This window comes from Dreissena polymorpha, chromosome 1, assembly GCF_020536995.1.
Source record: "Dreissena polymorpha isolate Duluth1 chromosome 1, UMN_Dpol_1.0, whole genome shotgun sequence".
Taxonomy (NCBI): domain Eukaryota; kingdom Metazoa; phylum Mollusca; class Bivalvia; order Myida; family Dreissenidae; genus Dreissena; species Dreissena polymorpha.
Window position 1 is genome coordinate 37,986,724 of NC_068355.1, and position 16,420 is coordinate 38,003,143.

General features: G+C 33.2%; 2 protein-coding genes across 2 annotated transcripts in view; both read left to right on the forward strand.

The window, feature by feature from the left end:
• The window catches only part of LOC127877297 (general transcription factor 3C polypeptide 1-like), a 413,141-nt gene that overhangs the window by 273,360 nt on the left and 123,361 nt on the right, over nt 1-16,420 (forward strand). The window lies entirely within an intron of this gene.
• On the forward strand, nt 5,536-10,987 carry LOC127865016 (FMRFamide receptor-like). Its single transcript, XM_052404870.1, has one exon. The coding sequence runs from the start codon at nt 6,164-6,166 to the stop codon at nt 7,583-7,585; it is 1,422 nt and encodes a 473-aa protein (XP_052260830.1). The 5' UTR covers nt 5,536-6,163; the 3' UTR covers nt 7,586-10,987.

The window sequence follows — 16,420 nt, forward strand, 5'->3', positions numbered from 1 at the left end:
GCCGAATTTCGACCCCATTCCCAATCCAAAATTGAAGTTTTTTCCTTTTCAGAATACAATGTTTCAATTGGAACCTTGTGCAAAAAAAAAACGTCAAAATCGTAAAAAATGACCCTACGTATCAGATTGTTGTATTTATCCGAATTATGATACACTTTATTTGTGAAAAATCTTCTTTTTTTTTTAATGAAAAAGGGCAAACGTTTGTTGGAAACTTACTAGAAAATCAGAAATTTATTGAAGAAACTTTAATTTATTGATGGAATAAATGTTTTAAATCTTTAAGCAATCTGAAAATCTGAAAGTTGTTTCTATTTCATCAATTTTTGTTAGGTAAGTGGTAAAATGCAGGAAATCAAGTTCTAAATTTTAAAATTGTATGGGGGAGCATGCCCCCGGAGCTCCCTAGAAGGCCTGTTGGTTTCACATTTTAGCCTGTTGGCTCAAAAGTTATTGAGAACCCTGGGTATGATAACTTAGACAATCTGCTTTGTTGAAGCAGCATCTTAAAAAAAATTGAAAAAAATCATGCATCATCAACATTTACCTTGATAATACTCTACGGGCCACATTTATTGTCCAATCTGCATAAAACTTAGTAAAAACAAGTGTCCCAATGATATCTTGGACAAGTTTGAAAATGGTTCCAGTTAGTTGAAAAACATTCCTGCACGGGGGTTGTGGCAGTTTTCCATATATGGCTATAGTAATACTTTGTTCACACTCTTGAACTGACATTTATTGTCCATGAAACTTAGTCAGAACATTAGTTCAAATAATATCTTGGATGAGTTCAAAAATGGTACTCGTCTGTTGAAAAACATGGCCGCCAGGGGCCTGGAGATTTTTTTTGTATGGCGAAAGCCTTGTTAAAAATCTATAAGTCACATTTTTAGTCCAATCAGCATGAAACTTGGTCATGAAAACTTTTAGAAAAACATGGCTGCTGGGGGGGGGGCACTTTTCCATATATGGCTTTAGTGAAAACTTGTTGACGCTATATTAGCCACATTTATTGGTCAATCTTCATGAAACATGAAACTTGGTCTGAACATTTTGAAATATTGAACAAAGCAACTTGATATTTGGCATGCATGTATATCTCATGGAGCTGCACATTTTGAGTGGTGAAAGGTCAAGGTCATCCTTCAAGGTCGAAGGTCACCAAAAAAAATCAAAGCAGCGCAATAGGGGGCATTCTGTTTCTGACAAATACATCTCTTGTTTAAAATATTTATTCAAACATGTTGAATTTATATGTTATACAAATTGCTCTACCTCTTTAAAGCCTATGGTTACCCACTAGTGGGTAAGTGGACAACAGTCATTTAAGGCTGCAAGCGAGTAGTTTTCTGGGCAAGAAAGGGTGGCTTCCATTATAAATAAATCTGATTTGCACCATGAATTATTAGCCAATTTGAACCTGGACAGACTTGTTTAATGTATAAAGCGCTCCAACTTCCTTAGTCAATGTTTTTTTAACTGCCTGATAAAGTATGGTACGGTTTAAAAACCTTGAGAGTAATTTTTGTTAGATGTGCGTGCTATGTTTTTTTATAGGAGCATGCAATTAACTGGCTTGGAAGAAAAGTTCAATGCTAACTGCTGAAGGTGTAATGATGTTCAACATAATGACCTTGCAACAATACTATCTTTTCATTTAAACTGACGATAACAGTGACGTGAGTCGCTCTCATCTTTCCATCAGAGACGTGGGTGTTCCCTCATTTAAATTTGTTACCAGTTTGCTTCCTCATCTGTTTTCAAAGTGGTTATAAGCAACACCAATAAACCCATAAACAATGGCAAATAAGAAAGAACTTTGCTAATGAATACGCAAAGCTTTTGTGGCTGTTTTTACAGGGCAATGACCAGCACAGCATTGCAGAGGTGTTTTTTCAAACGATTTTGTGTCAACTAACATATTAATAGGAGAGTATTCAGCATGTAGGTGACGGTCAGCCATGGCTTAGAAAGCAGGTCAGGTCGGTCACTGATAATGAACAAAGGGGAAACTGTAAGGAGCAAAGTATATTTTTACAAGATATCAATACTTTCAACAAATTATAATTGTGAAAGGAATTTAATATACATTGTAAGTCATTAGGGTTATTTTGCGCTATTGCATGCTCTGTCTTTTAGTTTTTGAATGTGTGATAAATATTCTGGATTTTGCATACGAAAGCCTCCAGATAGCTAACCAGGGCTTGGGCGATAGAAGAACAAGACGATTTCTAATTTGAAGTTTAAATACTTCTGTTATCACTCCAACTTGATGGTAAAATACTGGAAATAACTATAAAAAATGTATAATACTGTATGTGACTATACAGAATACTTATTATGACCAAGAAATATATCAAATTTAACTCTTAAAAACTTCATGACTAGACATATAAATGCTTATCGTGTCAGAAAAAGATTAAATATACAGGCTTACGAAGACAGTAATTAATGCTCGATTGGTCATTGTTGGCTCGGGTACTACTTACATGTACCCCGGGTACTCTTAAGTACACTTACATGTACCCCGGGTACGGTAAATATATTAAAACGTACCCGGGAAATTTAACGCTAAATCGGTCGTTGTCGGCTATTTTTTTTTTTAATTAATTATATACACATGCATGTCAATTTTCTGTAAAATGGCCTCTATATTATCGAAACTCATACTCACAAAGCATGTTGACGCAGTTTTTTTTAAAGAGAAGTTTGTTTAAGATAATCGGTAGCGCGTTTTACGACATCGGATTTTAGGCGGGAATACAACTCGGGTACAGTCTTATATCGACCGGGTACGATTAAGTATATTTACCGTACCCGGGGTACATGTAAGTATACTTTAGAGTACCCGGGGTACATGTTAGTAGTACCCGAGCCGACAATGACCAATCGAGCGTAATTAATGAGTTATAGATACTGTAACTTAGAAAAAGTATACAACAGGCTCTTTTGAATCTGAACTAAAGCAATCTTAATAAACAAGAAATTCTAATAAAGCTAGGTACGAGAAATGACAGGGTGCTATTGAATCTCCAAAACTAAATGACGAGATTGTACACAGTAGGAGTGATGTCACCAAAATATACTATTGGAAACATGTAGGGAATTATACAAAATAATGAAAACGACCAAAACTTACACCATAATTGGCCAAGATAATACGATAAACAAAATAAAATTATGAATATTGTCAAGTGATCGCCATACGGTGTAAAAAAAACAAGAGTGAGGCTAAACAGCCAAAGCAGTTTAAGCAATGACAAGTAACGAGCCGAAAGTCATGAGACTAAGCGTTTCCCGAAAGGGTCCTAGGTAAGGAACACCTAACGTTACAATACAAAATAAATACAAAATTTGATTCTCCAATATGTGAATAAGTCCCTTTAAACAGTTACTTGTGGTTGGTATCAGTCTTTGTTTAATTTATTGTTATCTGGTCAATTACAAATAGATTTCTATTCATCAAATTAAAAAGTTAATCAATGTTTTCTGTATACTGCAAAATCTCCAATTGTAGGTGATGTTGTGGTAAATGAATATACAGTTAGTTCAGGCATGAGTAAACAATCACCATAGAGTGCTGTTTGCAATAACCCGTCTGAGGTAATATTATTCGCGATCATTATAATTTGAGATTCTCGTTGTTGTATTTAAGTCATGGGGCTCTCCTTTTTAACAAATTTGATATGTCATTTATTTGTAATATGTATAATAGCATTCCAATCTAATGTCACCGTATTGTGCATTCCACTATTATTCCTTGGTAGTGTGTTCAACACCAATCCCAAAAAGGGGATTACAAAATAAGGTGGTTATAGAAACAACCAAATAATTATATCAAAAATATATTTATTGACGATTCATTTGACGTTTTTGTTGCAAAAAAAAAATCTAAATAAATATTGTCCATTCTAAATCTCATTTATTGCATTTTCTATAATTGTTATTTTCAAATTAATACAATGCACTGTGGTATTTTGTATGATTCATCTTCTTCTGTATTTTCAACAGTTTTTTGTTAGCTCTTGTTATAGTCTCACCATGATTTTGTGTGACGAGCAGATAATTATTGATTGATATTATAATTTATGTATGTATAATGTTCAACAACCTCGCTTACTCATCACTTAAGTACTTATCAGAAATATGTTTATAGTATTATTAATGTTGTTATCAATTGCATGTATTAAAATGTGTCCACATGGGCCATTGACCCTCGGAAAATGTTGTAAATAAAATCTTGAACACAGCTGCTAACAAAATCTATAATTAATATCATGTATAACTAATTGTATTCAACAAGGGGGCAATCATCCTGTGTGTCATCGGTGCTGCAATCTTTTTTATGGAAGGGATTTTGTCCCTTTTTTACAGGGCAGCAGGTCGATCATACCCATGTTGATTTGAACAATAAGCCAGAAGGAATAACTTAAAAATAATGATTTCACAGAGACATTGAGAAAATATATTACAAAAATGTAATAGATGAAAGTATTGACATGAATGGCAGAATGTCTGGTTGATTAAGATTTACAAAGACACATAAAAGGTTTAACAAGAATTTCCTGAATTTGCTAAATGTATGATGGATGTTGCTAAATGTATGATGGATATTGTTATGACATTTATATATCTGGAATTTAATTTATACCGGCTGATACGTGATATCTTGTTTGATTAAGAGTGAAATAGAATATTTATAGTTCAGATATTGTCATGTAATGTTTTATGTATTTTGTTTCAAATAGATCAAAGCAATAGGATTTATAAAGAAATAGCAAAAAATGTTTAACAGTTTTTTTCTGCTTCAGGGATTCATTGCAAATTAGGTTATTATTTCTTACACAATTTGCTGGCAATCAACTGTGACATATTTTCTACATTTTAAGATAACAGCTTGTGGTGTTGTCCTGTATACGTCATAGAGACACTGAAACATACGTGAATGAAAGCTTTGAAGGTGAGCTGTGAATTGGTTATAAAATTCTGCCTCTCTGTGAACACCAATGGTGGGATAGTGCTATGAGCAGAAGCAGTGAAAGGATGATATTGGTGAAAGAGAAACTGATCACAGCAAGTTGTTTCGCCAGTTGTGTGTTACTATGGAACATCTGGTCAAACATTGTGTGTGCAGTAAACATTTTGTGAAATTAGTATGCCGTTAGCATTAATTTTGGAACATTGAGGAAGCTAATAAAATTGAGAGCTATTTATTGAATATTTATTATTGTATTGAGATTTTTGTCTCAAGTTGATTGAATTGTTTCAGTATGTATTAAACTGGGACATGTATATGATATCATTCTACAATATTACAAAATTACGCCTTATTGGAGGTGTTCATATTAAATATTTATAAGCTATCAGTCTTAAGGCGATTGGAGAGTTTTACTATGAAAGGTGAACAAGATGTAAAAATATGTTGGTTTGAAAATATTATACAAAATATCGCCCCATTGGTGCAAAAAGGTACCATGTGACATTAAAATTAGAAGGCACATGGTACCTTTTTGCACCAATGGGGCGATATGAACAAATTTTGGATCATGAAATAATATTGAAAAAAAGTACAAAAAAACACAGTAACATATTCAATTATTTGTTTCAAGTTTCCAAGAAGGACATCATTGCTTTTAATCAAGTTACTTGTGGAAAAACTAAATTGTAAGAAGACAATTTAATTTGTACATACATATTATTAAATAGAAAATATTATCAATCATCAGAAATAAGGCATTTATTGTTTGCATAATGATTAATTTTAGTGGAGGTGTAACTGAAAGTGTAATATTATTGGCTTTTTATTGCTGTACATAGGAAATCAAAGTATCAGCTTGGAATAGACAGACAACATTTTAAGCTATTAACCTTTGCAAAAGGCAATTATTGCTGTCATTGGGTGCAATAAACAGTGAAATGATATTTTAAACCATCAAAATCTAGTTGCCAGCATGTTGTCATTGTAATGTAAGTTACAAATCTGCAACATTATACCACAAAGGAGGCTTTAAAAGTGTTTTTGAATAAAATCTTGCGATGAAAACTGTAATCATTTAGAGAAAATAGAGGAGAAAAAAACACCAAAACATGAGGATTATATTGAAATCTCTGTCCCTTTGATTTGCTGAGATTTTATCAATATCTGCGTCCTGTATTGTAAATGTGGATGAGAACCATGGTGGATGTGTTTTCGGAAGATTTCATCGCAACATTGGACATACCTATCACTTTCAATCACACGTTCCTTAACCATGACTTCTTCTCAGCAAACGTATCAGACAGCACACCTTTTAACCACGATTTGGACACGGACGAACAAAAGTATGAAAAGACGTTGTTCAATTATTATCTCATGGGCGTCGCAGGAACAGCGGTATGTTTTGCGGGCATTGTTTGTAACATATTGTGCATCCTGGTGCTGACTCGTCGTGTGATGAACTCTTCCACATATTCGTATCTCTCAGCATTGGCCGTCTGCGACATGCTCGCTCTGGTGTTGACAGTGACAATATTTCTTCTTAGTGATGATACCAAATTTCCACAGAAGGGTTCACTCACGTGGGCAAAGGACTCTTACGCAATATTGTTTCCATATCTCCATCCTATGGCTGTCACATTCCAGGTTACGTCCATTTGGCTCACCCTCGGTTTTACAGTGGATCGTTACATAATGATCTGCCATCCTTTTAAAGCGGAGCATCTGTGCAGTGTTAGCCGCGCCAGAAAAGTCATAGTGTTCATATACCTGCTAGGCCTCTTTTTCAACATACCCCGTTTCTTGGAATATACATCGGAAGAAATCACGGTTCCAACGATTACTGACGGATGGGAAACACACCAAATAGTTCAGTACACAAATCTGGGTAAAAACCAAATGTTTATTGACTTTGTTCACTCATATATGTATTTAACGTTTGTATGTGGTGTGCCATTTTTAACTCTGGCAATATTGAATGCATTCTTAATACATGCAGTTCAGATGTCGAAGAAAAAGGGGAGAATGATAAACGCAAAGGAAAAAAGGCGTAACGACACAACTGTGATGCTTATAGGTGTGATAATTATATTTTTAATATGCCAGGGACCAGCATTAGTGTCTCGTATGGTATATGCAATCAACATTAAACTCGCAACATCCTCGCTAGCGTTTCACAAAGTCAATGAAATTGGGAACTTTTTGATCATCCTTAATTCTGCTGTAAACATTTTACCGTACTATTTCTTCGGGAAACGTTTCCGCACGGAGTTCTGGCGAATCTTTTGCATGGTCTGTTTGTCTCACTATCAACTGCGTAAGCTCACACGTAACCTCAGTTTCTCAATTGACCGTCGGCGGCCTTCCCAGTGTAGTCTGGGATACCAGTACGAACTCAACGGAATAGCGCGGGCCATAGTCCATCGTGACAGCCACTTACCTTTGCTTCAAAACGGGAAAACATTGCTCAGTAAGGAAGCTGGCCAACTTGAAGGTTTGACTGTGAACAATTTCAGTTCGTCAAAAATGGCTCGAAAGGAGAGTCCTGTTTCTCTCAGTGTGATTCTGGAAACTGATGACAATAGGAATGAAAAATTCATGTGTTAGTTTTTTATGTAAGCTTGTGTATTTATGTTGTCTGTGATTGAATGTGTTCAAATGGAGTGAAATCCTAAAAAAATAAATATTATTCATGAATTCTGGATATGGTTGTTTTCTTTAAAAAATAAACATTTTAGGTACAGTTAGAATTTCTTTTTTAGCAATTTGTGACAAAATAAAGTGTTAATTCTTGTCTCTTAATCTGGCTATTATTGTTTTCCTAAAAAAAATAAATTTTGGATTAGGTAAGAAATATCTGTTTGTACAATTATATAATAGTGATTAATTGAAGTGAAGTCCTGAACAATTCTTTGTTTGTTTTAAAATTTCTTTTCTAATTGTTGACATGATTGTTTTCATTTTGCCAGTAATTTTAAATCAAGTAACAAATATCTGTTTGTACAATTACAACAACAACAGCATTTATGCAGCAATAAAGCTGACAATAAAGCTTCTAGCCTACAATGGTGAATATAAATATACTTCTGGTTCAAATGATTTTATTTATTATTTGATAAAGGAGGGTGCAAACTATTAATGGTAATGAATTTGATTTATAGTCTGAAATCTAACAATTTAAGTGTTTAGTTGTTAACTCATGATAATATTAACTTTATTCCTAAAACTGTTAATTATTTGTTTAAATACTTGATTGTGTTTTAATTATCTTTGTTGAAGGTAAATAGTTATTGAAAGAATCTTGTCAGATCTTAAAAATATACTTTTTTGCGAGCTGCTTGTGCCATAGATGTATGTTTTTCATGCTCAAAATGGATATTGTAATTAATAACATATTATAATTTGTTTCAATTTATTACCATTTGCTATTGATTTTTCCAATTTTGAAAAATGTTGAGCTTTTTAATAAAGATGTGAATTGATTTTCTCAATAATATTTTGAAATGTTGCTTTGGGCAATATCTCTTATTATTATTTTCTGTTGTAAAACACCGAAAGAATTGAAATTCATTTAATTAACTTTTGTATTTAACATAGTTAAAACACTTTTGTTGTTGTCAAACAGTAAAGAACATAAGAATGTAATGCAAAATGCATGTAGCCTTTGATTTAATTCAAATGATACCAATGCAAAAAAATAAACTTTGTAAATCTATTTGAGAAATCAAGGTCGGATAAATATAACTTGCCAGATAAGAAACTCTTGTGCACACATTTGGTCTGCTGATGTTAATACATTTTCTTTATTTCACATGTTTGTCATGCATATTTGCAAGCTAATACGGAATATTCAATCATAATTATTATTTAAGGTACACGAAATACCAATGTGTTCAAATTAAACGTTACATCAAGATTAACAGCTGTATAAATTGTATGGCTTTTTAATTCAAATTTGCAAAAAAAATCTAAGATATTTAGTTTTGATTAAATAGAATTATTTAAATACTCATTAAATATAGTTGTTCCCCCCAAGAAAGAATGTTGAGTGGAGGAAAGGGGTAAATGTGAGTTTTGAGAACTATGTTGTTGATGGAAATTATATCAGAAGTTGTTTGTTTAATTTACAAATTGTCACTGTGGTCTGCTGGTGTTAACAATGGCAAGATATAACTGTTAATATATTGTTAGCTAAAAACTGTTTTTGTGACAGCCATTCTCACTAACACATTTCTAATGAAATTGCGAATGAACGTAATGTTTAGATGGTCATTTTGCCCAGTTTTAGCAGAATTATGGCCATTAAACTATTTTCCCACAATATAATATATAGTCGTAAGTCCAAACATTGTGTTGCAGGGCATTCTTGTAACACATTTCTAATACAGAAATGTTGACATATATTTATGTCTAGCGTCTAAAAAAAAGGCCTTGGCAAACAGCGTAGACCAAGATGAGACGCCACATGATGAAGCGCCTCATCTGGGTCTATGCTGTTTGCTTAAAGGAATTTCTGTAAGAAATATTCTAAATATAGAAAACAATATACTGGTCGTGTACGTAATTCCGGCCTGTACGTAAAAAATCGGCCACCTGTGTTTAATCATTTTCATGATCTAAACACACATTTTTTTATTATTTTTAGAACAATCAACTTGAAAACCAACCCTTATCTCAATATTTTGCAAATCAAAGAAGCATATCACTGTAAACGTTTGCATTAAAATGTCTCAAACATAACACAAGATATTTCTCTCATGGGAAAAGTGACGTCACTAATTATTGCAAAAATTATATTCATATAAGAAACAAATATATTTGATAAAATTATTATTATTTCTATCTGATAAACTTTAATTGAGGTATTTTTAATTAATTGTATAAAAACATACATTTAAAGAAATCAGGACCTAAATATAAACTTTTAATATATGAATTACCTCCCTTGATTTGAATATTAATAGTTTACATGTGGTAAAATTAAATATAAGCGTTTACTAAAAACCGACACTAAAGTCAACTTTTTAAACAAAATGTTTTTACTTTCATAGCTATGTTAGTAAAAATTGATTAAAACTATAGAAAATAAATATTTTTTATAAATTTGCAGTTCCCGATTAACCGTGCAGGCCTGTTAATATTTATTATAATAGGTAGGGGGAGTAACTGGTATAATATTGTCGCATATTTTTTACGTTTCAAGTCAAAAATTGTGTTTGTGTAAACCTTTATTAATACTCTTAAAACTAGGACATTCGTCTAAAGATATTTCTTTGTAATTGTACCTGCAGATTAAACTGAAAAGTGGCCGATTTTTTAGGTACAATTGCCCTACGAAAATTGATAGTTTATATGTCACTAATTTCTGTTCATAAAAGTAACATACACTGATCTAATTCTAATGAAATTTTCATTCTAGGTGAGTTTTGAACCCAGGATTATATATGTGAAGATTAGTTTAAACCAGTTGCCTAAAACAAAAGATTTTGTAAAAATAGTCCCAAAAGTGGCTGGAATTACGTACTCGACCAGTACTTGACATCCCAATTTTTGGAAATAAATTTATCCAATTTAGAAGGATGGGAGAGTCCACTAGGCATAATTGGGTTAATAAAGAATAATATTAGTGTTAAGTATATTTTTGTATACAATGTTGCACTATATGAAAGTTATAACACACCACATATTAAAACATCAGCTGAATGTTTTGACTACGTATTTTTTCCAGTTGCTAATTAGAAAATATAAAATTCTGTTGTATTTGTTCCAGTATTTAAGTATTTACTTATTCATGTAATCGAAATAGTCATATATTAAGTTTTAATCTAAAAGCTACCATGAAAAAAAAAGAAATAACATTTGTTCAACATAAATTAATGAAATTATTGAGGATAAATTACAATTTCAATCCAGTGTACTGTTATTTTTGTTTAGAACACATTTTGTTTTATTGTATATGAACACATTGTTATTTGTTGCATATGTCATTGATAAAAATGCTAAAAATTGGATTCTGTTTACTTGAATTTACATTTCTGGATGCAAACTGTGAAACAAAGTAACTATGAAATTGTTTTATTTTGTATAATTTAACAAAAACTTGAACATTCTTACATAAACAATTGTGAGCATGTTGCTTTAAACCAGCGAATCTTGAAATATTACAAAAGTAAGGGAAGTAACTCAGAAAACAAAACATCATTGAACATTCAAATAAAAGGGAAGTTACTGTGAAATCAAATCAACAAATAGAAGTAGGACATAAAGTAAGATTAGATTAGCAAGCAATGTATCTACCTTGTCTACTAGAGTTAAATAAATTAATGTCTTCAAAAATATTTGATCCAGGCCTGGGTACCGTTTTACTAAGCTAACAACACAATTCGTAGACTTATGCACATATTTTTAATTAAGTATAGTTCCTTCAAATTCTTGCTACATTGGCAAATAGTATGTTTTAATGAAATTCATAATATAATGTAACATTGCACGTAAAAATTAATTTGCATCAATCTGAAATAAATGAAATTCAATTATTTTAAAATATATGTGCGTAAGTCTAAGACTTGCTGAAGCTGCTTAGTAAAACGGTACCCAGCTTTGCAAACTCAAAGAGATCAAAAGGATAAGTAACATTTCTGTCTTGCAATCAATATTGCTTTAATAGTGCTTACAATAGTTTATTAACATGTTATCTTCTTATATCAGGTCTTTTATGCCCCCAAAGGAGGGCATATAGTGATCAGACCGTCCATCCGTCTGTCTGTCTTTCGGTCACTCTTTGCGTTTAGGTTTCAAAAAATGCTCATAACTTCTATGTCACTTCAGATGTAATCTTCATATTTGGTATGCATGTGTATATGGACAAGGCCTTTCCATACACACACAAATTTTGACCCCTTTTACCTTGATCTTGAAGTTAGGGACAGCGTTTAGGCTTCCAAATCTGTGTTTAGGTTTCGAAAAATGCTCAAAACTTCTATGTCACTTCAGATGTAATCTTCATATTTGGTATGCATATGTATATGGACAAGGCCTTTTCATACGCACACAAATTTAGCCCCTTTAACCTTGACCTTGAAGTTATGGTCTGCGTTTAGGTTTCGAAATCTACGTTTACATTTCGAAAACTGCTCATTACTTCTATGTAGCTTTAGATGTAACCTTCATATTTGGTATGCATGTTTATATGGACAAGGCCTTTCCATACGCACACAAATTTTGACCCCTTTGACCTTGAACTTAGGGTCCGCATTTAGGTTTCCAAATCTGAGTTTAGGTTTAGAAAAATAATCATGACTTCTATATCGCTTCATGAGATGTAACTTTCATATTTGGTATGCATGTATATATGGACAAGGCCTTTCCATATATATATACACTGTAACTCCAATATAGTGCGGTCCGTTATAACGCTGTGTCCAATATAACGCGGGGGGTCCTTGGATCCCGTTTTTTCTCCAACCTTCCATTTCTGATTCAAATCCATGTTATGCAACTACATGTATTTTCATAAATTCAAAGAAGCCAGCGATCACAGCTTGATTGCTTTATCCGTCCGTTTAACTGATTTTAATCGATTCGAGGTTAAACGACACTCGACAGCTAATTGGTGTTAATCTGTTGTGTAATGTCAATAAAGGTGTGAAAACTCGCGAGTCAGTGTTTATTACATGTATTCCCTATTAGAGCGGTTTGGTGCGCTAATTTCAATAAGGCAAGTGCAAGCGGTATAATTATCAAATTAAAGTTATGTGAAACGATTACCTGTTTATGTTTTGTATTTATCGTGTATTGTATTTCATTGTATAAACTATGGCTGTGTAAGTGTGTTATCGTTTATTATATGCTACACATGCTTGATAAATACAAATATCTTTGTGTGTGTTTAATGTTTCAGTACGTATACGAAAAATAAATTTAAAAATCCTGACGATTTTTTTACATGCTAACGCAGTGTAATAGTTAACAGAGATGCACTTAAATTTTTGCCCGTTATCAGAAAGTCCACGGAAAGCACGTTTTTTACATGCTGCATATGATGCAATAAAACATTTCTTTGTACATGTATCGTGTTGCATTCAATCTAAATTTAAATGCGCTCGTCCAATGAAAGCTGTGTCCCATAATGCACTGTACCAATTTTTCTGACAAATGGCGTAGGCATATGAATTTGTTTACGAAGTTCGTAAACATATTTCTTGTCATAAATGTTAAACATTATTTTTTCGTAAGTGATGTAATTATATTGGATTATCGGATAAATGTGCACATTAGAAAAGCGGTATGTATACTGTTATCGTTCGATTCGGTTTATATGCATGTATTTGCGGATGACAACACAGCATGACGATACACAGGACCTATATTATAGGCTATACTTTACCTGTTTTTATAGCCCCTTAAATAAATAAGCTCAAAACTTATAACGCTGTCCGTTTATAACGCTGTTGCGTGGCTTGGACCCCGTCATCCGCGTTATATTAGAGTTACAGTGTATATAACTCACACACATTTTGACCCCTTTCACTTTGACCTTGAACATAGGCTCCACGTTTAGGTTTCGAAATCTGCGTTTATATTTCAAAAAATGCTCATAACTTCTATCAGAGCGTTTTTTGGGGGCATATGTCATACTATGGAGACAGCTTTTGTTTCTGTCTAGTTTTTGTAAAAAATATGTACTTAAATATTTCTCAATCAATTAAATTTAAACTTCAAATATGTCATCACCATAATTTGCCCAGGGATCTGCACATTGCTGAGTTATTTCCCCTTACTTATACTTTCCTATATTTCATTATGTTGCTGAAAATGAATTGCATTTTCAACTTACGTATTTTCAAAAGTATATGTGTAATTCATACAAATAAGTTTATTTTTACAATTTTAAAGACAAAACGTATTTACTATCTTGTGCTTCTTTGTACTTAATTTGAAGACCCACATTAATGTGCGGAAAATATGAAGGCAGTCTTAACTATGGTAAATAAATATAAGAATGTTCACACTTTTGCTGATGTGTGCATAACAAAGAAGACCTACATAACATAGAAAACCCTGATAAAAACATGCATTAATGTCTTTACAAGTCACTATAGGTGCTTTTATACTGGAGGGTGCTGTTTACGTACACATGTCCTTGTCATTGTCTGTGAGAATAATGGCAGATGACTCTCAGGAAACACTTATTGATTCCATTTAAAATGGGCTATTACTTGTCTCCAGTAATTACTTAAGCCTCTCGTGATAAGAAGCTATGAAAGCCCTATTGTCATGGGCAGGAACAGATCCTCAGACCAAGATATCAAGATGTTGTGGCACTCTTACTTTGCTTCATGAGATTATGGACCCATCTAGCTCAGCAGTTGTTGGGTTGGACTGTCCATCCAGGGTGTGGGGACTTGAGTCCCATTTTCACATACCTTAGACAAGGATATTGGTTAGTGGGGAAACTATTTTAGCCGCACTCTGTGAAAAGGGGGTTTACTGCATGTGCCTAAAGTGTTGTCCCAGATTAGCCTGTGCATTCCACACAGGCTAATCAGGGACGACACTTTCCGCCTTTAGCTGGATTTTTGCTCAGAAGACACTTTCTTTGAACAGAAAACATCATAAAAGCAAAAAGTGTCGTCCCTGATTAGCCTGTTTTGCTAATTATTTCATTTGTGTTATTTTTAGAATACATTTTGTAGGTAGAATGTCTTGAAAACCATAAGATGCATGATCTTTTAACTTTTTAGTTAGGTAGATAATAATCTTGTATGGGATGTGCCCTGCACAAGATCCATAGCTATTGCTTCCATATTTTAAGAGTTATTGCCCATTGTTAATTTATTTCTTTTAAATGTTGAATGGGGCATATCTTGTGAATGGGGCATATCTTGCAAACATTTAGGAAGTATCAACTTGACATTTAATAGATTCTAGATTCTAATGGCAGGAGTGAAATGCACAAGAACCGTTACTCTTGCTTTCCTAATTTCAGCGTATTTGCCCTTGTGAATTTTCAGGCTGAAATTTTATCCAGGTCAAGTCATAATAACTTCATAGGTCTGCTGCATGATTGGGGGGGGGGGGGGGGGGGGGGGAGGGGGGAGAACACAGTCTTTAAACAGAACTGTCAATGCCCTTTGACCAGGTGGCTTGAAGGGGATGTATCAGACATAGCAGAGACAGTTCCAGTTCATTCATCAACCTGTAATTGTAGCTCAATAAGAAAGTTTTCATCAATCAGGGCCTGATCCAGAGAGGACATAACAAATCAAATGCGGGGGGGGGGGCCACAAGAAGTCAGAGTATAATGAACGGTCATATATCAATACGTTTACACTTAATATAGGTGATTTCAACATAAAGAAGTAAATATAAAACGCTGTCTGTTAAAGATGGTTTTTTTTTTTAATTGTAATTTACATTCAACAGTTCAACAAGTAACAAATACACTCTGGCTCCAAATGGTAGAGGCTGGCAGCTAAATTTAACCACACTGAGCTGGTAGGTGGACTCTTAACATGACAAGTTCTGAAAATAAAAAAAAGAGAGACAAAAATCCATAGAAATATATATTTCAGTTTAATTAACTGTGCAAACATTTTACTTCAAAATATACATTAATATCGTTGGTCTGATCAATATTTCAATTACCATACTTTATCAGAGCATGAACAAATGTGAATATTATTATTTAAAAATGCAAAAGCTGAAAAAAGTGCACAGACCATTTGATAAAATTCAATTTTAATTAAATTAATATCTACAAGATGTTTACATAGCAGAACAGGCATACAATGTATATTATTGTATGGGCTTTATTTATTGTACTACACTGTAACTCCAATATAGTGCGGTCCGTTATAACGCTGTGTCCAATATAACGCGGGGGGTCCTTGGATCCCGTTTTTTCTCCAACCTTCCATTTCTGATTCAAATCCATGTTATGCAACTACATGTATTTTCATAAATTCAAAGAAGCCAGCGATCACAGCTTGATTGCTTTATCCGTCCGTTTAACTGATTTTAATCGATTCGAGGTTAAACGACACTCGACAGCTAATTGGTGTTAATCTGTTGTGTAATGTCAATAAAGGTGTGAAAACTCGCGAGTCAGTGTTTATTACATGTATTCCCTATTAGAGCGGTTCGGTGCGCTAATTTCAATAAGGCAAGTGCAAGCGGTATAATTATCAAATTAAAGTTATTTGAAACGATTACCTGTTTATGTTTTGTATTTATCGTGTATTGTATTTCATTGTATAAACTATGGCTGTGTAAGTGTGTTATCGTTTATTATATGCTACACATGCTTGATAAATACAAATATCTTTGTGTGTGTTTAATGTTTCAGTACGTATACGAAAAATAAATTTAAAAATCCTGACGATTTATTTACATGCTAACGCAGTGTAATAGTTAACAGAGATGCACTTGTACATGTATCGT